This window comes from Manacus candei, unplaced genomic scaffold (assembly GCF_025592945.1).
Source record: "Manacus candei isolate 608988 ecotype Guabito, Panama unplaced genomic scaffold, ASM2559294v1 h1tg000014l, whole genome shotgun sequence".
Lineage (NCBI taxonomy): Eukaryota > Metazoa > Chordata > Aves > Passeriformes > Pipridae > Manacus > Manacus candei.
The window spans coordinates 45788564-45810448 of NW_026138062.1; the positions used below are offsets into that span (position 1 = coordinate 45788564).

The 21885-nt window shown below is 40.2% G+C and overlaps 1 protein-coding gene across 1 annotated transcript in view; it reads right to left on the bottom strand.

The window, feature by feature from the left end:
* Positions 1-21031, bottom strand: part of LOC127467348 (putative N-acetylated-alpha-linked acidic dipeptidase) — a 30375-nt gene extending 9344 nt beyond the window's left edge. Inside the window, exons 1-13 of the mRNA XM_051779232.1 lie at positions 20833-21031; positions 19318-19426; positions 16161-16347; positions 15275-15376; positions 13253-13378; positions 11171-11357; positions 10032-10125; positions 7987-8085; positions 4516-4601; positions 3399-3518; positions 1946-2028; positions 1600-1663; positions 732-799 (exon numbers count right to left, since the gene is read on the bottom strand). Of these exons, the coding sequence (XP_051635192.1) occupies positions 732-799; positions 1600-1663; positions 1946-2028; positions 3399-3518; positions 4516-4601; positions 7987-8085; positions 10032-10125; positions 11171-11357; positions 13253-13378; positions 15275-15376; positions 16161-16347; positions 19318-19426; positions 20833-20950 (1443 nt within the window). The 5' untranslated portion in view covers positions 20951-21031. The remainder of the gene's footprint in view (positions 1-731; positions 800-1599; positions 1664-1945; positions 2029-3398; positions 3519-4515; positions 4602-7986; positions 8086-10031; positions 10126-11170; positions 11358-13252; positions 13379-15274; positions 15377-16160; positions 16348-19317; positions 19427-20832) is intronic.
* Positions 21032-21885: the final 854 nt, after the last annotated feature.

Below are 21885 nucleotides of genomic sequence, written 5' to 3' on the forward strand. Positions count from 1 at the left end.
GATTTATAGAATATATATAGTAGATGAATGTATATTATATATGCATTTAAACACACAAACAGACCAATTAAATGTTCATTGTTTAATAGAGTTGAACAGGAAATACACCCCAGAAACAAAATGACAGCCTCTAAGACCCACTCCCAAAGCAAGGAACATCTTACATGTAAGATGGTGAGGCTATTTCCGAGAGAAAGGTCCCTACCTATTAAGAGAAAGGTCCCTACCTCTTAATTTTATATGCCACACAAATATGTGTGAGAACATCATGGTCAGTGCCAATGAATAACTAACAGGGTACACTGAAGCTGAGCACACTGACCAAACCTGGCATGTCATATCAAAAACAATACAGTAGTAGGACTAATTTCTTCCCCTGCCTAAAGGGAGTCAGTCTCCCATTACCATGAGCACTCTAGCAGTTGATCTGGGCAGCCAGGTTTGTGCTTATTTCTGTCCCCTGGTTCACAGTATTCTTTCATTCTTTTGTTCATAGAAGGAATGCTTTCACAGAAGTGGTAAAATCCTTTAATCCCAAACAGCTAATAATTTAAAGATATAAGCTTGAAATCCCCTTGGTCCTTCTGGGAAAAAGCTCCAATTACTTAGCTATTGACCTAAAAGGGATACTGCAACCAGAAAAGAAATATCTGACACCACATTTTATAGACAGTGCTCCATCAACTGAGTGAGCACTGAACATACTGGCTAAAAATTCCAAGTGATATTACCTCTTTAGTCAGACTGTACACCAGACTGTACATCAGTGGTGTGCAATCCACTCGCAGTGTGTAGTTTCCTGAAAAACAGGAAAAACTATTTATTTGAAGAAGGAACTTCCACTCAGTTGAAACCTCATGCCATTATTTGTTAATAAGTAATGGACTGGAGATCTACACTATTAATGAGGAGCAAGCTGAGAATCATAGAATCATAGAATCAGCTAGGTTGGAAAAGACCTCCGAGATCATCAAGTCCAACCCTTGATCCAACACCACCATGGTTATTAGACCATGGCATTAAGTGCCACATGCAGTCACATCTTAAAAACCTCCAGGGATGGTGAATCCACCACTTCCCTGGGCAGCCCATTCCAATGTCTGATTACTCTCTCTGTAAAAATTTTTTTCCTAATATTCAATCTAAACCTCCCCTGGCCCAGCTTAAGACCATGCCCTCTTGTCCTACTGCTGGTTGCCTGGGAGAAGAGTCTTCCTGTGATCTTGTCAGTGCATTTGTATTGGTTATGATGAATTTCAGCCCAGCTTTTGAAGAAATTCTTCAGAGCTTTTTTTATGTCCCTGTGATTATTATGCATGTTATAAGAGGAGAAGCTGACTCTGAAGAGTTGCCATAGAACTCAGGGCCACAACACTTTTTGTCCCTCCCTATGACTTCCCAAATAGTGTAGCTACTATAAGCGAAAAAACAGGAATATTTGAAGGATACTTTATGATCCCAGGTGACAGTTTCTCCCCATATCCACTTCTGAATTAATGCAACAAAATGATCACATTGAAGGTCTAATGAATCTCCAGGCAAAATCCCTCCCAGTCATACCATCACTATTTCTGTAAAACACAAGTCTAAACCATGTACCTTCAACTGAAGAATCTGCATTGATATAAGCGACTCCTCGTGCTTGCAATACTTTGGCATTTTCCTATGAGAAAGAAAAAAGGAAGAAAATGCTAAAAAACTTTTTTCCCCCAGAACTCTTTTCCCACTCACAAAACAAACAGCTGTTTCATAGAAAGACATCATATACTACATGGAGCAGTACATATACATTCAAAAGGAAACTAAAGAAAGAAAGAAAGAGAGAATGTGTGTGCAAGGAAAAGAGGGGGAAGGAGGAAAGAAGAGCTGCTTTCTAGTACAGATTTCTCAAAGAGCAGACATCATGCTCTTTTTAGACATTTCTTTTTGAACACTACTGGTTTACCTCAGCCCACTCTGTTGATCCTAACAAGCCAAATTCCTCTGCATCCCAGCTTGCAAATATCACTGTTCTCCTTGGTCTCCATCCTGCACAATGAAAGACCATGAAAACTATATTAACAAAACAAAGGCTGTTTTTTGCATGATAACTAATGTGAAAACAAATGCCAGTTTGGGGGGGTCTCATATTGTATCATGATCTGTGGGGAAAGAGACATGTTTAAGGAATTTTAACACCAACTTCAGTAACCTAACATAATAATGATTCATTATTGTAGCAATCTCACCTCTACTTCAATATTGTGTCAAATGATGTATTCTTTCTTGTCTCTCAGTTTAATTTCAAGAAAATTTTCTAAAATTTAAAACTCTGACCAAGAAAAAATGTGCTGTGCACAAATTCTTGAAAGAAACATTTTCTACTCTTTTTGCTCTGTTCAGTTTAGTATACGTTGTATACCAGTGTCTACTTTGACAGAAAAGTGGCATGTTTTCATATCTATTACTGAATTTCTTTGACTTGTCTTCCAAATGCCAGATTTTAAAACCTAAGGAATTCCCTGTAACTTTGAAAGATCACCTTCAAAAGAAAGATCTTTCACTTGAAGTTCTGCATCTGATTTAAACTCAGAACAAATAGAACAGCCTCTATTGCCCCGTCTCTGTATCTCAGCCCGAAGTTTTCTTTGAAGCTACTGGAAACTTTTCATATTTTATTTCCTTTCTTTTTTAATTTTTAATTTTTTTTCCAGTTTGAATTCCAAAGACAGCTTCCCCTGATATCCAATAACCAGGAGAAATGGAACGAAAACTAAATGTCAATAAGCTTTGAGAGTAATGTGTAGGCAATGAACACTTCTCTAGCATGGTATTTGCATTGTCAGAGTTTCTTTCCATGGAATGTCAGATAAGGAGACAGTATTTGCTCTGACAGGAGCAGAAACTTGGTGCAGTTGACATTTGTTCCTATTCTAACGCAACTGAGCATGAGGTATTTTTAACCATTACCTCCTACTACATTTGCACAGCTCATTCTCTGTATTAGACAGACATCCTTTATTCTTAAGTCTGTCTGCAAGCCACAGTTAAGTGCTGAGAAAGCTCTCAGTGTTGCCTTCATGAAGCCTTTATCAGTCCATGATTGTATCAGTTTTATAAGACCATTGAAACATCCAGTCTGACCATCCCCAAATACACAGTAATCAATTGTACCTGAACATCATGTTTATTTCAGCATTTCCCATTTTGTGTTTTGTTTTCCTCTGGGTGTACTTTCTCTTGAGCAGAAGTACCTCTCATATAACAAAGTTGTAACTGGAATTAGATAACATCTACAGAGTAGCATAGTTTATTCTAGACATTGGTGAGATAGACGTGTTTAATTTTAAGCATATGTTTAAATCTCCGTGAAATCAATAGGCACTGCTGAGAGCAGTTACTTTGATGAGCTTTATTACCTTCCTTTTTCAGTTTTCCAAAGCTCCTCACAATCTCATGAACCACAGCTGCTCCACTCTGAGGATCAATGCCACCAAATACCCATGAGTCACGGTGGCCTCCCAGGATGACATATCTGTCTGGAGAAATTATTTTGGAGGTTTACTTAAGAAAACTTTTTTCTTGCCATAGAGCTGTTAATTTGAAGTAATTCTTTTCCATATATGTATCAGGCAACAGAGATTAATAATTTGTAATATACATAACAGAAAGGCAAAACACATTTTAAATCTCCAAAGACATTTTTCTGTATTTTTCAGTCAATGCTAGAGAATTTGTCAAGCAGAATAACTGAATCCCACAAGACTAAAACCTCTTAAATTTCATAGCATTTCTTCTATTATTAGAAATACTGCAGCTTTTCTCTAAAGATAGAAGCATCTTTCCGCATTTTACAGTAGCATGTTTCATGGTGAAGCTGATCCACTAATTATATCTGTACAGCACACAAATTCACAACATTAGGGTGTGCTGAATGCAGTATTTCTCTGAAATTATATAATCAATCATAAAAAGTGTTGTTCAAATCATGACAGAGATGTGATTATTAAGATCAAACTCAGAATAGATCTCTGTGCGACTATAATATGGTTAACAGTTGCGTTTCAGGCACAAAGTGAGTGCTGCAGTTACAAGATAAATGCTGCTATCATCATCCTAGGGATATCATCTATCTGGGGGTTTTCTTGAGTATAAAATCACACTGGTTACAAGAGACTATAGGACAGACAAAAAGTCAATAGTGGTGGATATAGTCTCTTTAGATGGAATGCAAAATCCATCCCTGTGTTTAGTAGGGAAGAATATCCACTTAAGAATATTCTTCCAATTGCAAAGTTATTTGCCTGAAGACAAATATTTTCCATATTGGACTCTCCCTTGAAAATCAGCATTCACAGTGAAAGTGCTGACATACCTTGAACCATATGAAAGCTGATGCAATAAACATTTCAACACCAATGACCATATAGTGCAATATTTCAGAGAAAACTATATTCTTCACACCCCCCTTGTAACTGTGAAGTGTATCTAGAGGTCACTTCTCATTCACATTACGTTGAAGACAAGTGATTTTACCTGGTTCCACTGTGCCTCTGATAGTACCAATCACATTGTAAATCCTTCTTACTTCGTTGTTGTTATGAATGTGCATTTTCACCTTTCTAGTGTATTGGGAAGAAAATACAAAGAGAAAAATCCACCAGATTAGACAATAAAACATCTTGACACCTTTCAAAAGTATAAATATGAATGATAAGGAAAGCATTTTGACCAACTTTAACCTCTATTAAACTAAGGTAGGTCTGAAAATATTTCAGTGGAGTTTTTTTTCTGGATTTATACCTGTGTAAATGAGAAGAGCATTCAGCCCTTGATAGCTACGTAATATTTCTAATGTCAATAAGATTTATACAGACAAGCAGGATCAGAACTCCAAATTCAAAGATTTTTTGCTAGCAGTTAATTTTTAAATTTAGAAGAGTGAAAGAAAAATGAAAACCATCTAATGTTGAAAAGGTAAATAGTTCCAGTATTCTAGAGACTGGTGCAAATCAGAACTGACTGACTCCATGGCTGGGTTTAACCCCAGTCAGCAACCAAGCCCCGCATAGCTGCTTGTTGCTACCAGCAGGATCAGGGAGAGAATTGGAAGGGTAAAAGCCAGAAAACTCGGGGGTTGAGATAGACAGTTTAATAGGGAAAGCAAAAGCCATACACAAGCAAAGCAAAACAAGAAATCAATTCACTGCTTCCCAGAGGCAGGCAGGTGTTCAGCCATCTCCATGACAGCAGGGCCCCATCGTGCGTGGCAGTTACTTGGGAAGACAAATGCCATCACTCCAAATGTCCCTCCCCCTTCCTCCTTCTTCCCCCCACTTTATATACTGAGCATGATGTCATACGGTGTTGTCATGGTTTGAGATGGCCCCCCCAGGAGTCAGGGGCTCAGAGGTGACTGGGTGCCAGGGCACTGTTCCCTGGAGAGCCAATCACCACTCGTTTGCTTCTGCAAAAGAATCACATATACACAGCACTAGAAGCTGTTGGCAGTATCTCTCTGTTGGTGACTGCTGCGTGTAGGTGTAGAAGGCCAGGGGGTGGCTGGGCTCCTTCTTCCCCCTCCAGGGGAGGCAGGGGTGCCCTGCAGCCCCCCAACTCTGCCTAGGTCAGAGTTAGAGACAGTATTGGAGTGAGTGAGTGTTTGTGAGGGACTCACAAAACAACTGGTAAGTGAGGAGAGAGAAGCAGGCCTTGCGACCAGGCCCTCTTCTTCCCCCCCTTTGCAGCCAGGCTGCAGGAGGGGGCTGTTTTTCTCTCTCACTGTTTAAGTGGGAGTGGATGCAAGGCTTAGTATTGAAGCTGAGCCAAGAGACGGCTGGAGGAGGCTTGATTGCCAGAAGAAAGAGTTGTGATTTGTTGTAACATGTTGGAAGAACTTCAGGCAAGAATTGGAGATGGGCCAAAGAGCTTGGGAGTTGCCCTGCTGAGGTTTTGACTGGGGGCAGCCGAAAACTGACTCGGAGGATGCTTGATAAGCTGAACTACACTGCAGCAGCCTACGAACCGAGGTATGAGACTGAGAAAGAGAGATCACACAACAGAAATGACACAGGACAGAGGAGAAAGGACTCAGAGCTACCTTCTTGAACTTTGTAAGAAGAAGGGACTTCAGCAAACAGCTGAAGGTTCGTTGGGGGGGAGTGTTCAGGGGCCCCGAACACTCCCACGAGAGAGAGACTGCGTTACATATCAGCCTTGGAAGGCTTTTCCTGAACTAGAGTAAAAGGGAGAAGCTTCGAAGGGACTGATAAAAGTGTAATATATATATATATAGTTGCCTTTAGTTTGTATAGTAGTGTGTAAAATAAATGTATATACTTCCCCTTCCCCTATAAAAGCCTCTAGCCTGAAAGTTTTCTCTTCGGTGTTGGGATAAATTGTGGGAAGAGGTGGGGGGAAGCCTGGAAATTGGATTCTGGATTTCTAATGTGGCTCAAACTGCCACAGGTGTGGAATATCCCTTTGGTCAGTTGGGGTCACTTGTTCTGGCTGTGTCTCCTCTCAATTTCCCCTGCACCCCCAATCTCAACGGTGTGGCAGTACAGAAAGCAGAAGAGGTCTTAGTTCTGTGCAAGCACTACTCAGCAATGACAAAAACATCTCTATTATCAACCTTGTGTTCATAACAAATCCAAAACACAGCCTCATACCAACCACTGTGAAGAAAATTAACTCTACCCCAGTCAAAACCACCACACTTCAGCACAGTCAATACTGCTGTGGCACCTCAGGCAGCAGAAAATCAGACAACCAGAGTTGCATCAAGAGACTTAATCTACAACATGTGGTGGTTTGGGCTAGGCCTTCCTTGGTGACTAGTTTGTAACCAAGGAAGGGTCCAGATTTACCCAGTATTCCCTATGATTTTTACGTAAGCTGGGCTATAAGAAGAAAGGAGGAGAGGCCTTCGCTCTCTTTCCTTCCGGCGGCTTGGAGGTGCAGGTTCCCTGCTGTTGAGTCTGCCGTGTTGGGGAGCGAGGCCTGGTTGGGCCTTGTCGACCTTGGGAGACAGAGGTTGCCGGTGATCGTTCCGGAGCGACCCTCGGTTGTCCCAGGAGAGTAGTGAGCTATTTCTTTGCTAACTCTTTTAGTGGATAGATATTGGGCTGCTAATTGGGATATTTATATATATATAATATTTTGGTTTTGTTCCTTTTCCCTTCCCCCTTCCCTTTCCCTTATTTTTAATTGTATATAAGTGTAAATATATTTATATATCTCACTTTGGTTGTCTCTCTCTCGTTTCGGGTTTTCTTTCGTTTTTTCTCCCTCTTCTTCCTGAGGTTTGAGGGGGGGGGGGGGGAACTCTGGTGGTAAGGTTTGGAGACTTGGCAGGGAGCCAGCTTCAAACCATATCAAACATCAAGAGCTGTTTACCTGTAACACAGCTGGAGGTGCAACAACTCAGCCTAAAGAGTTCATATGAAGTTCAGTATGAACAATAGTCATATGAAGTTCGTATGGAGTCAAACACTTTATAACAAGTCAGTACATTGTACTCAGACAATATGGAAACACCCGGACTTTAGTCCTAAACTGTAATTACTAATTCAGTTTAAAAACAATCTGAAGCAATAAAAATGATGTTGCAATTTAAGCTCTTCTTCTGGAAAACCTAACTTGTAGGTTAATACTGTTTTATATAAGTCAATAGGTAAGAGCAGAAGCTAGACTTGTGAATTTAAAAAAGACAACAAAAGTTCTCAAAAAAAAAATCAGTCTTAACAAATAGTTTGTCAAAGGCTAGATGCTTTTCATAGGAAACTGGTTCAAGACTAGCTGGAAACCAAAGCAAGTAGGTCATATCCATCCAATCAAGATGTAAACGTACTGAAGTTTTGCACTGACAGTATTTCAGCCAAAGAAATGGTCAAAATCAAGGGAATGATGCAAATAAACCCAATACTCCATCTTTGGTCAAATGCTATTGCTCTACCTGTCTTTTCTCTGATCCCAAGCATACTTTGCTTAGGAAACAAAACTGACCTTGTAGAATAACTTGTTGTGAAACCAGGACCAACATTGTAAGATACATTCAAATTTCCTTTCCAGCTACTATCAGGTGGTGCATGTCCTCCCATATTACTATTATGGAAAAAAAAAAATCATTATTAGTTACAGAAATCTTACAACAGCACCAAACACAAATGAAGAAACAGAAATCACACTTTGTTAGGTCCCATCCACACAAAAACCACAGTGCATACAAACTGCGTCTTTGGTCCCTGGAACATTCTAGTATCTTGAACTGCATTTGCATTTGAATTAGCAGAGAGCAACTTGGGCCATTCTAACAATTTAATGGCATAGACAGTTGTCTTCCAGTGCCTACCCCTGGACACTGCTTAATCCGGTAGCATAGACAGAGTTGATGTGTGTCAAAGATGGCTAACATCGAAGAAATGTGATCTTGTTCCATTGTCAAAGGCAATGTTTTCCCTGTTAACACAACTGGGAATGCAGTAATTCAGTGGATTGCAATCACCCAGACTTATTCACCTAAAGGACTTATATTTTTGACATGAACTTGTGAGAAACAAAGAAAATATTAAAAAGTATGATGGATGTTCTGTTCTTAGAAAGTAAAATATATTTATTGTAAATGAAAGCATATCTTTTACTGTAAATGCATGCTTCAGTTGAGCTTTATTCCATAGAACACTACAGTATGTCTTCAAGTCCTCAGTAAATTTTTTATATAAAAATATGATAGCAGAAATAACAAGAAGTTATGATGTCTCAAGACAAATGTGAAAAAAGTATTTTTAAAAGATTTAGATTTCATTCATAATTATTAAAAACAAGTTCCAGAATTATTTACAATTTATTGAAGAGAAATATCTAGCTACATCATATTTATACATATTAATCTGCTCTACCACTACTAGTTGGCAGTGGATAAAAGAAGTTTTTTAACCTATGCCTTTCTCATTATGAGCAGTTATCTTAATAACAGTGATAACAGGAATGTTTTAAAGAAAAGAGTATTTGGAGATATATTAGTCCCTAGAAGTTTGGAAGGAAACAGGAAAAACATTAGGACAGTGTTAATGAACATCAGGTATCCAAAACCACCAAAGACAGTAAAATTCTGCCTCCTATAAAAATAAATACCTTCAATACGTCAGGAGAAATCTGCATAGAGAACCAAGACAGATATTTTTTTTCTGACTCGGTACTCAAACAGAGGCATCAAACTGAGCAGAATGACTGCTCATGTGATGTAAAACACCTATGCAAACACATACCCAAGATTATATTCACTTATTGCCCTAAACACTTACCCGTCATACTGTTGCCAACCCTGACATTTCCTGCTTTGCAACTCTACAGTTGACATAGATGATTACTGCAACATTTTCTAGGGGAATGATACACTTTCCAACTCATTCACATCTTAGGGGTTTTTTACTGAACTTACTTGGTTTGTTGAAATAATTATGGATTTCAATGCTGCCCACCAGCAAGCTGGTAGCCTGTCTCCATGCCACTTGCCCACTTAGTAAGAAAACTTACATGCAGATGTCTATTAAATCCCCTATGAAACTCCTGAGTTTCCTCAGTGTGCTTATATTAGTTCACCACCATCATATTTAAACAACATAACACACCTGATGAGAGAAAGCATACACTTTCATTTAATAGAGGACAGTACAGATACTGTCCCATCAAATATTCATGGCAAGTACTTCCCTGGACAAATGAATTACTTAATTTCTGATCTTTTTCACATGACAGGTCAGCCTCGAAAATTTTTACCTTTATTCAAACTGAGAGGCACTTTATAACTCCAGTATACTTGACTGACCATAATATATTACAAATGGTCCTTTCCAGATCACTCTGCATATATCCAATACGTAGCAATAAATAACACATTTACCTCCTACAGAGAACATAATAAGAAACAAAACATATTTCAACAGCTACAGGAGGAGCACAGTACAAAAGTCTTTCCTCTCTTTTCAAATACTCCCATAACTTTCAAAATACAGTCTTCTTAAAATTGTTCACGTCACCCATGCACTTACCGCAGTAATGACTCTGCATCGTAATAGCCAATAGGATGAACTGGAATTTTTGGGAGACCTACACCACTGATTTTGTCTAATCGGTAGGTGTATTCTGAAAGCAAAAGACAAATATTTTCATATTTACAACTCTCAGAAGGAATCTGTACGGTTCATAGCACCATCCTAACACTGGAGTCGGGGATAATCTTTTCACTTTCCTGGATATAGGACTGCCAGTAATTGCATGTTTTCAGAGAGATACTAATGAAGGTTTTCCCATAGTGTTAATTTTTTGTGTTGAAACCCTTTTGCACAGAAGTTCAGACTAAGCTAAAGAATAAGAGCAAAGAGGGAGTCCTTAGTCTGATGCTTGGAACATTCTGCTGGAAACTAAAACAAATTTGCCAGTTGATAACAAGATGCAGATAAAATCATATACACTGGACTACTGAATATTCTGGTTTGCTGGTTTTGTGAACAAAATGAAATCTAGGTTTTATTCTGACAAAGCTCAAATAGAAATCATGGTATTTTACAAATGAGAAACTTAATTTTTACAATGTGGACAAAAGCATATACGGAAAAGAATAGTTTCCTCTTTAATACAGCATTCACAGGGACCCTTTTTGAGGGAAGAAAACAGGGATTCATCTATGAGATCACTGAGTCTAGCATGAGGAACGAGGAATCTTCCCCATGGTCTGCTCTGCTGTGCTGCTCTTGTGAACATGTATCCCCTTCCAGCTCAAGTTCTGTTGGCTAGAGGCAACATTGCCCATCATTTAAGGACCCCTTTTCCTGAGGTGACTGCCTCTCTTAGATATGCTGTCTCAAGTGCTGGCATGAATGGCTCTTAATGAATTTTAGTCAAAATGGTCTGGTTTAGGTGATAAATGAAAAAACTGAGGCACAGCTCAAGCAGCTAAGGAGGCATAAGATGAAGGTAATGAATATAGGTGAGCACTCTATGGTTTCGCTTAACGTTCCCTCACTTCCTCTCATGCACCACTTACAGAGATGGCCTACTGACATGTAACCCAAACAAAGCAACAAAGACTAAGAAAAAGAGTGTTTTGTTACAAGGGAAAGAACATCCCCACCCCCTGCCCTTTCCTGATATCAGACCCCCAGAGCATGCCTTCTCTACAGTCACTCACCTTTTGCAGGATAACCTGGTGTCAGAGGATCCCCTGCCCCATTCAGGTTTAATACATTGCCACGCTGGGCTCCTCCACCTGGAAGATTCCAGCCATTTGGATAGGGGTCTACTCCTGGGGCACAGTAGTCAGCCGGGTCAGAGTACAGAATAATTCCCATGGCACCTGCCAATTCAGCATTCTTCACCTGCAAAGCACATCTCTGGTCCCTATCTAGTCCTTTATAGCTTGACCACAGAGTTCAAGGGGTCAAAGAGAGTATTATAAATTACAGTGATTTTTCCTCAGGGTCTTATACAGTGCTTGGCTTAAGTAAAGTCTCATGCCATAAAATTTCCTGAAAAATATATATGCAGATATCAGGTTCCATATGAAAGTAAGAGGTTTGCTGTTGCTTTGACTTTTAGTTAGGAGATAACATCAGTGACATAGAAAACATCCTTTACAGTATTGCTACATAACCTGAGTTTGCATTCTGTCATCCAGGCCAATACAATCAACTGACTATTGAAATGTACACAACATGGATGGGAAAAACTGTATCAGATCTATACAACCATATCTTTCAGTTAGGCTTCTATTTATCTTATTTACCTAAATGATCTTCTGAATGTATCTCAGGCTTCAGACTATAGAGGAAGATTATTACTGGAGAGCTTAAAACTGTCTTTGGCTGTGAACAAGACTAACTCCAGAGTGCATAGTTTATTATGGAAAAAGGACTGACCTGTATGCTGTTTTAAAAGAGTTCTCGTGTGACTTTAGTATTGTATAATATATGTCATTCTGACATCCCAATCTGGTTTGCTACCAGATATGACAGGGATGGATAGTGACTGAGTGACAACTAATCTTCAACAGTTTTAAATTTGGGTATTTAATTCAGAAACACCACAGCTCTCTTTTTTCCCCTTTTTTTTATTTTAAGGAAATACAGTACTTGCCTTCATCATCTATCTTATTCTTGCACACCATTAGGAAGTTGAGAAATGACAGTATAGTCCTCCAGATTTTATACAGGCTATCAAATTCTCCAGTAGATAAGCAATCATAAGAAATACTACTGTAAGAATGAACATATCTGTTTGTGTCAACAAGGGCATATAATTTCCAAAACACAGGAAAACTGCCCCTCTAGATATTAGTAACTCTGAGGTATTTGTGTTTCATTTTAAGAAAAGATTCATAGATAGCAATATCTTCAATTTTTAGGCGTTTTTCATTCAGATATTACTTTTAGGCATGGCAAACAATTTAGTGAAAATATTATCTGACCCAGAATATGAGTTATATGTCACTTTTCACTGGTGAAAATGGTAAACCAGTGAGTTATCTACTTAGAAGCTTCACACAAGATTAGTCAACAGCATATAATAAGAAGTGGTATTCTAGTGAGGAGATTCAGTGTTTGATATCCTTAGGTAACTGACAAATACAAACTATAGTCCTGCTCAAATTAGGGTCAAACTAATTGTTGTACAAGAAACAAATACACATAAAATAGACTCTCTTCTTACATCCCTGTTGAGGAAAAAACTTGAGTGTATGCCTGAAGTATACAAAGGATTATGTCCTTTACTATCAGGTCATGGAAATCTGCAGAAAACTGTAGTTTAAAAATATTTCTATGACAGGGATATTGAATAACCAAATACACAATTTCAAATAGCCTCCATATAGTCACAGTCTCTGCCCAGTGTACAGAAACCATTATAAAGAAATACAATATAGACATTTTAGAGGACAGTTGAACCAATAGGGAAGAACAGCCTGGTTCAGAATTCAAGTGTATTACAATGTATACAACGTATAACAATGTTAGTGATATTTTGGAACAATTTATAGAATGCAAAGCCATATAAAAATATGAAACACTTTCCAACTTATTTACTTTTATCCTGGAAATGTCTTACACACATATGAAATACATATTTGCTACCTTTTACTAAAACATCATCTTTGAACACAGCTCTATGAAAACTCAGTTACACTAAAATCTACAGAACTCTTTAGGTAAGCGTTTCAGTCTCTTGAAAACAAGGGAAGGGCAGCACAAGTAACACTTTTGTATACAGGAATTACCTTATTTCCTCTGAAGATCTTCCCATATCTGGCAATAACAATCTTTCCTGTACAGTTAATTCCCATTACACGTTCTAACTTAAAGAAGTCCTCGGTGCGGCCATAATTCACGTACACTAACTCACCCTGAAAGAAAAAGGCAGAATTTGAAATAATACTGTCAAAGAGCATGTCAAAAGGAGGATGTGATCTTGTAAGATTATATATTTGGAACAATGATCTCCAGGACTGGCTCTAGCATGAATTCTTTGATCGTGAGGCAACTAGGTAGGCAAGTGACTTTTAATAGACTCCTACCATCCAAAGCTGCCAGACTTTGTGCACAACTGAGAATGTTCACATATGACTTCTGCTTAAATGCTCAAAGTGAGGCATTTACTTCTCTTCACAGTCTGTTTAAAACTGGAGTCAGTCTTGGATAGTTGGAGGTATTTTAGACACAGACACCACAGTAAAGAACAATTTTATTTTATGCAATAGAGTTCACAGATTAGTTTTAGTTTTTAGTAGAATGAGTTTTAACATAAAATAGAGAAACTGGCCTGGAAAAACTCAGAAGAGTCATGGATCCGCCGAGTGTTCCCACTGCTGAGCTATATACCTGCTCACTCCTATGCTGTTTGTAGTACAGATGCAGACAACAGCTCACTGGAGAATGCTATTCCTAACAGTGCTAGCTAAGTACCTGAACCTTTGTCAAACTATTATGTAATAAAGTGAACATAAGCATCATATTTTGAAAAGACAATCTGCCTTTAGGTACTGTTTTCATCAGAAACAAAGTTCATATATTTAATTCAAATAAAATCATTTTCTAAAGAAGGAAGCTGAAGCTTTCCAAATTTTTTTTTATCATTTCCCATATCTAATCACTTACTGTAGCTCTCCACAAACTAAATAAAGCAGTGAGGTTATTCTATCTTTCTTCAGGGATATGTTATGATAAAAGGTCAAAACCTATGAATTTTATCTTACATTATGTTCCAAAATTCCCACTGCAATTCTTGAAACACTCATTGCTCCTATATCCTAGGGTACAGATTATCTGCCTGGTTCTCCAGCATCTTTTGAGTATCTGAGGCAAATGAATACAGGATACTTTTTGTTTTCTGAACTTGGACAGTTTATTAACAAACTTCAGAAAGTACACGACTGATATATACTGGGTTGTGTGAGTAGAAGTATTAGCAGGTTTCCAAGTCAGATGGAACTTTAAAGTAGAAACTGGAGCGGATGACCTCAGAGAGCTCTGCCAACCTAAATTATTCTATTTTCAGACAGGAAAAATATTAAGAACAACAAAAAATTCTAATCTTACAAAATATTAATTGAAATACCCTAATGATCATAGGTCAGAAAATTCCTATTACACAGGCCAGTTTTATGAAAGAAAGTCCATCAGCTGGTACCACCGGTACAAGAAAATAGGGTTAGCATTAAATTCAGATCACAGCAACACTTTTATAGCCAGAAAAGCTAGCAAAAGCCTTTCTCAAGCATTCTCAACACTGTGCAGCTATACCTGTCAGTGTAAGTCTTGGGCAAGCGGCATTTTGAAAGTGAGGTTTGGCTCATTGCCTGTGTAAATATAACAGCCTATTTGTTTACCGAGATGGAAAATAATGCATAGTTACAGAAATGCTTGGGGAAGCTTATAGCAGCTGATATTAAATATTTATTATCATATTTTTAAGGAAAAGGAAAAATAAAATCCAGTTCTGATACAAACTAGAGAAAAAAAATAAACATATGTATGACTGCCTAATTTGAACATTGCTCCATTGCAATAATCCCAAAAATATCAGAGCTAGGTCATATTTCCTACTGGTGATATGTCAGATTTTTAACTAAAGCCTAAGGAATTTCACACTATTCTGTGTTGCTATCTGCAATTCTGTGCTATGCTACTCTTTTCTATTTCTATTATTTCTAATTCTGTCTCTGATTCTTTTTCTACTTCTCTTCCTACTTCTATTTCTCTTTCTGCTTCTACTTTTGTTTCTTTCACTCTTCTGCTGTTACCTCAGGCATTCCTTGGGCTGAAAACGCACTGTAGGGTGGCACCACATCTCTAACAGCTTCATATCCTGGAGGAGGAGGTTCAGATAATGATGTGTTGAAAATCTAATGGGAAAGAAGAAAAGGAATAACATAAACCAGGTGATATGGAAAAAAAGAAAAATTCAGACACATTTCACGAGTACTTGCAGTTTAAAGGACTCTGATTTTAGAGCTCTACATGAGGAGTGGCCAAAACTTTAGCAAGCACTGGGCAGCCTTTTCAGTAGGCAAGTTCAAGGTGTGATCTTACAAATCCCATCTGCGTTCTTCACACAGAGTCCTGTGTAAATGAACACAGGGTCCCTTAAAGCGGTTTCAGTACAGCAGATAAAAACAAGCTAGATCATAGTGGTAAAAATGCTTGCATTCTGCTCATCCCTGGAGCTTCTACATGCACTAGAGCTATTCTGTAATGAACTCATGTCTCTTGTGATAGTACATTTTGAGGCCTAAACGCTAATCTTCCAGAAACTGAATTTAGCACAATCATCAATACTGTATAATGAATCAACGCAAAGAACGGTGCTGACCATGGTTTCTCTCCTCTTTCCTACATAACAGAGAAATTTTAAAACGATTGACTCACATGAAGTAATTCTCTTACATAATTCACGTTTAATCAATATATGTCAGTATGCTATATGAATCAGAGTAAATATTAGTATTCCTAGCGCATACATTATGAAACAAAGATGTTAACTATAAAAGCAAACTGGAACCCCCAGTTTCCGTGTGCTTTGTATCAGGCCCAATATTAACTGAACAGAGGACAGTTTTCCCTCACAGTCTTCCCAGGTGTATGACGGTGATTTTGTTCCCTGGTTGGAAAAACTGGTGTTTTCTGTACCTCATTTCCATGTTCATCAATTATTGAGATGTAGTTGGGCTTAGTGTCATCAGGGTAAGAGAGTAAGACATCATAATGAACTAACTGAACAGAATCCAAACCAAACGTCTTCCACTCAGCTTGGACTTGCTGTGCCAGATGCATATTCTCCTTTGTTCCTGCTAGGTGAGGGAGCTGTGTAAAATTGCTAGAGAAAAAGAAAGAAACAATCAGGTCAGGCATTGCAGCTTATAATCAGAACTCCTCTTAGCCTAGCTGGAAATAAACCCTCTAGATATGATCAGATATACCCAGGTTAAATAAGGACCAAGGCTTCTCTGTATCTACACTTTTGCCTTTATAATACATAAATTGAGGTAAAGGGTTTCAGGTTGTCCAAAGCTAGCACAGGTATTTGTATCTTCCTTGCAGCATGGTTTAGCAAGAATGGTGTGATGGCACCAGATACAGGGTCTTGTCCTTTCTTTACTCCGTGTCTTCTGAGTAACATTAGACCTGTGCACTCCTATACACAATGAGACTTTCATTGTGAAGTGATAAAAGAAATAAGTATAATTATCTTTGTGTATTCAACCTAGAAATGTGCATAATTACTCTGATCCTTACCTGCAATTAACTGGATATTCTCCTTGGATACCACTATTTTAATTAATTTTGGCACAAATACTGATTTGTCTTAAAGTTCACTCTGAGTTTGCCATGTTGGCAAGTAAGAGAGACTGACTTCTGATTGCTGTAAACAACTATAAACAAGGAACAGAAAAACTCAACAGTTTGTAACTTAAAAGTCAGGCAGCATGAATAACAAACAGTGAAAGAGACGTAAATAGTGAACAGCCCATTGTCTGAAAAAAAAAAATAATTGTTCAGACCACTGAGAAAGCCCAGTGGTGAAGTGAGCTGAAAAAACCATCAGCTGAATGAGGTTGACATCATGATTTCCTCCTTCTGTCATATGACCATGTCATTAACACGCCATAGATGCTTGTGTGGCACCAGCTGGTGCTGGGGTATGAGATTAGGAAAACCTTAAATTCTTGAGTTCCACTGAGAACAAAGCCATCAAAGAAAGCACTTTGAAAGAACAATACACAGAGCAATAGAATAGCATAGCATAGCATAGCATATCACAGCATAGCATAGAATAGAATAGAATAGAATAGGTTTGGTCGTAAGGAATCTACAACAATTATTTAAGTCCAATTGCCTGATCAATTCGGAGTTGATCAAGTTAATGCATGTGTCAAGGTCCAACAGGCTTGGAGCATCTCTAGGAAGCTTCTTTCAAGGTTTGACCACCCTCTCAGTAAAGAAATCTTCCTCATGTCAAGTCTCAACCTCCTCTCGTGCAGTTTTGAATGATTCCTTTATGTCCTATCACTGGATACCAGGGAAAAGAGACCAGCACCTCTCTCTCCACTTGCCCTCCTCAGGAAGCTGTAAGGAGCAATGAGGTTGCCACTCAGCCTGTTTTTCCCCAAACTAGACAAACCCAAAGTCCTCAGCAGCCAAACGCTGCTAGATAAAACCATGTTCGTCTGATAATGTCAACATCTAGTACTAACACTGTCCTAAAAGTTACTGTTAGAGTGACAGCACCATTTTCTGGATGACATACTGAACCAAGAGCATGGTTAAGTGTTATTTTTAGTGCCAACGGCGGTTTTCTGTAAGAGTTACAAATGCTTAAGTCTCACATTTTCATGAAAATTTGAAAATATCCTCCTGTATTACACTCCCATTTAACTGAATATTGTGTTTTCCTTCATTTCCTCTTCTAAGTTGTTAAATGCCTGTACTGGTAGTTCTGAGCAGTGACTAAACATCTGCCATATATTACTGCAGAACTGGCCACATGACAGTAAATGAGGCACAATGTTTTCTGTTTGCATAGAGGCAGGGAGTTTAGAGGGGAGAAAAAGGTCCTTTCACAGAACTGTTTAACAACACCTATTTTGCAGGAGCCAAAACACAGATTAAGACTCTTAAAACTACTAAGTCTTCAATTTTAAATGTTTATGTTATAGTCATGGCATGACTGTTATGTAGTAAAGAGAACATACTTTACAGCTAATTTATTTGCAATAGTTCATGACAAATGCACTTCAAATTAAATCAGTGGGATTGCCACAATCGTACCAATCAAAAATGGGATTTTATTAATTTAGTTTTGTACAACTTTAAGCTATGTAATCAGGATGGGAATTTGAGGCAAATCCAAATGTATTGATTACTCATACAATAATTGATGCTTTTTCTTTACACAGAAAGTAAATTTCTATCAAGAAACTATGACTTCTGATCTATTACTGACTGGAATAAATACAAGCTTTTAACAAATACTACACTCTCCTAAGAGAAAAATAACCCATTTACAAGATTTCTAAAAGTACATCAGCTTACTTGCAGTTAAAGCTTCCAAGTCACTGAAATTGAGAAATTAATTACAGTAACTAAATTTTAATAGATTTTAAAGTATCTAAATTGTCATGTTCCATTGTTTTGAATTGTTTGAAGCATGACCAGTAGGTCGAGAGAGGAGATTCTGTCCCTCCATTCCGCTCTCACGAGACCCCCCACCTGAAGTGTTGTGCTCAGCTCTGAGGTCCCAACATAAGGACATGGATCTGTTGGAGCAAGTCCAGAGGAGGCCACAAAGATGATCAGAGGGGTGTAGCACCTCTCGTAAGGAGACGGGCTTAAAGACTTGGGGTTGTTCAGCCTGGAGAAGAGGAGGCTCTGGGAAGACCTTAAAGCACCTTCCAGTACCTAAAGGGGGCTTACAGGAAGGCTGGAGAGGGATATTTTAAAAGGGCATGCAGTGATAAGACAAGGGAGAATGGTTTTAGACTGAAAGAGAGGAGATTTAGATTAGATGTTAGGAAGAAATTCACTACTGTGAAGGGGGTGAGGCACTGGCAGAGGTTGTCCAGAGAAATTGTGGACTCAATCCTTGGAAGTGTTCAAGGCCAGGTTGGACGGGGCTTTGAGCAATCTGCTCTAGTGGGAGGTGTCCCTGCCTATGGTAGGGAGGTTGGAACTAGATGGTCTTTAAGGTCCCTTCCAGCACAACCCAATCTGTGATTCTATGACCCTTGGGCTGTTTCCAGCTTGAATTTTTTTCCTTGTCTGAACTGACTAGTCTAAAACTGCTTACTGAAGAAATTGCTTGATGTTTTCAGCTTTCATTTCAGCCATAAATGCTGTCTTCATGTCCTCATGAGTACTCAGAGATGTCTTCTTTTCTATAGGTTTTGCAAACCAGCCTGTACAACACAGCAAAATACAAGAGTAAAAACATGAGAGCAATATTCCCATGACACACACCATTTCTCTTTGGTCTCCCCATAAGCTTTTCACTGTGCATTTTCCAACTGTTTTTACTTCAGCACATACAAGCAACCACAACCTAATGCAGGCTGCACAGTGATGGCCGTGTCAGTCCCACAAATGGTAAGAGAACTTATTTCCATGGGTAGATATTGAGAGATATAAAATACTATACTATATTTACTCATCAAACCTATTTTCCTGTAGGTGCTAAGGACACTTACCTATCTTCCTTGAGTACCAGAACATCATGCTGTCAGTCATACCAGTTACCTCAGTAATAAGGTAGCAGCTTTACAAAAATGCATAGAAACACAGACACTCTTTGTAAGGAACAGATGTCTCGTAACTCCTTTCTCACTCTCTGGTCTGTCTGGCTCTTATTTTGGAATCTTTCCCTTACTGTGCAGGCATTAGCAGAGTAAGTGATGAGAAGAACACCTGGCTAGGAAGATAAGTGTTTCTGACATCTGTTTTTAAGTCAGACTGGACATGTTCAGTGTAAATGCAGCAGCAACTATATGGGTAGTGTGAATGAGAGAGCTGATGTGTTCAAGCAGGTAACAAGCTGGTACCAGTGAGGCACTGGTCACTGGCACAGTGAAAGGTTCTTTCTACGTGAAAGAGCAATTCAGTCAATTCAAGCTTCCCAATGGCACCAACCCCAAGTACATACCAAATGGCAGTGCAAAATACAAGTGGCTCTTTTGTTTTCCTTCCTCCCTCAAGCTGATCCTGATTCATCTGTGAAACTAAAAGGAAGGTAGGGAGGGGAAATTTCTTGCGGCAGTAACCCACTGGCATGCCCGTTTAGGACGAGGAGGAGGTGGGACATCAAATTAAAGACTCTTTCTCCCCTCCTGCCAGCGCACCTCCAGCCCCGCGTTTATCTTCCTGCCGTTCTAGCTGGGGCTGCTGCGGTTTCAGGGCAGCGGGGTCGAGGGGTCTGTCTTTTGTGCTCTCCTCACAAACCCAGCGCCTCCTCTCTTGGCACAGCACGACTACTTTAATAAAAAGTAAATAGAAAACCAAAGTGAAAGAGACAAAGACCCTCCTGGGGCAGAGCTGGAAATCCCAGAGGGGTTCGGTGACTGCACCTGGCCAGTCTCCCAGAGGATCGGAGAGAGGCAGGGAAGTAGGCAGAGGGCGGATGGTGTCGGCCGGCTGAGCACGGGCTCACCTCAGGCACCCTTGGCACAAATTCCCGGGCGCTGGCAACCCGCCCGCTCCTCCCCGCCCCCGGCCCTTCCTCGGCCCGTCTCCGAGTCACCTCCCCCGGCTGGACGGGCCGGGGCCGGCCGGAAGAGCCCTCAACGCTATGGAGGGTTAGTCTGCACTGTACCGATGAGGAACCCGAGGAGGAAGAGCCCCGCTGCTGCTCCCAGGATGGCAGCCCAGAAGCGGCCGCTGGCTGCCCTGGGGCCGGCCGGCTCCGAGACGGCGCCGAGCGATGTCCCCATCGCTGCCGGCCCGGCCCGTCCACGCCGCTCCGGCAGCGCCTCCGCCGCCGCCCGCAGTGCCCTCCGCGGCTCCCGCCTCCGCCCGGCCCCCGCACACACCCCCGGAGGGCTCCACTCTCCCCGCCCCGCCCGGGGACAAGGTCCTCCCGCCATCCTGCCCGGGCTCCGGCGGCCGGAGTTGCGGATCGGGCGCTGGGCTGCGCGCTTGCTGAGGTCTGCCGGTCGGTCCAGGCGTGCCCATCTCTGCCAGTCTCCTCACATATCCTGCCACCCCGTATTTCACAGAATCCGTTAGGTTGGAAAAGACCTCTGAGATCATCAAGTCCAACCTATGACCGAACACCACCTTGCCAACTAGACCATGGCACTAAGTGCCATGTCCAGTCCAGTCTTTCCTTAAACTTCTCCTCCTACCTGGGCAGCCCATTCCAATATCTAGTCACCGTTTTCGTGAAAGACGTTTTTCTTAATGTCCACCTGAATCTCCCCTGTCCTCTTGTCCTGTCGCTAGTTCCCTGGGAGAAGAGGCCAGCCCTCACCTGGGTACAACCTCCCTTCAGGTAGTTTTAGAGTGATAAAAGTCACTCATGAGTCTTCTCTTCTCCAGGCAAAACACCCCCAGCTCCTTCAGCTGCTTTTAATGGTACTTGCGTTCCAGACCCTTCACCAGTTTTGTTGTCCTTCTCTGGACCCACTCCAGCACCTCAATGTCCTTCCTGAGTTGAGGGGCCCAGAACTGGACACAGGACTTGAGACGTGACCTCACCAGTGCCGAGTACAAGGGAAGAATCATTTCCCTAGTCCTGCTGGCGGCCCTGTTTCTGACACAGGTCAGGATGCCATTGGCCTTCTTGGCCACCTGGGCACACAGTTCTTTTGACTTGCTACAAAGTGCAGCAAGGACATAGAGTGATGACTTCCACACCTGGTTTGCC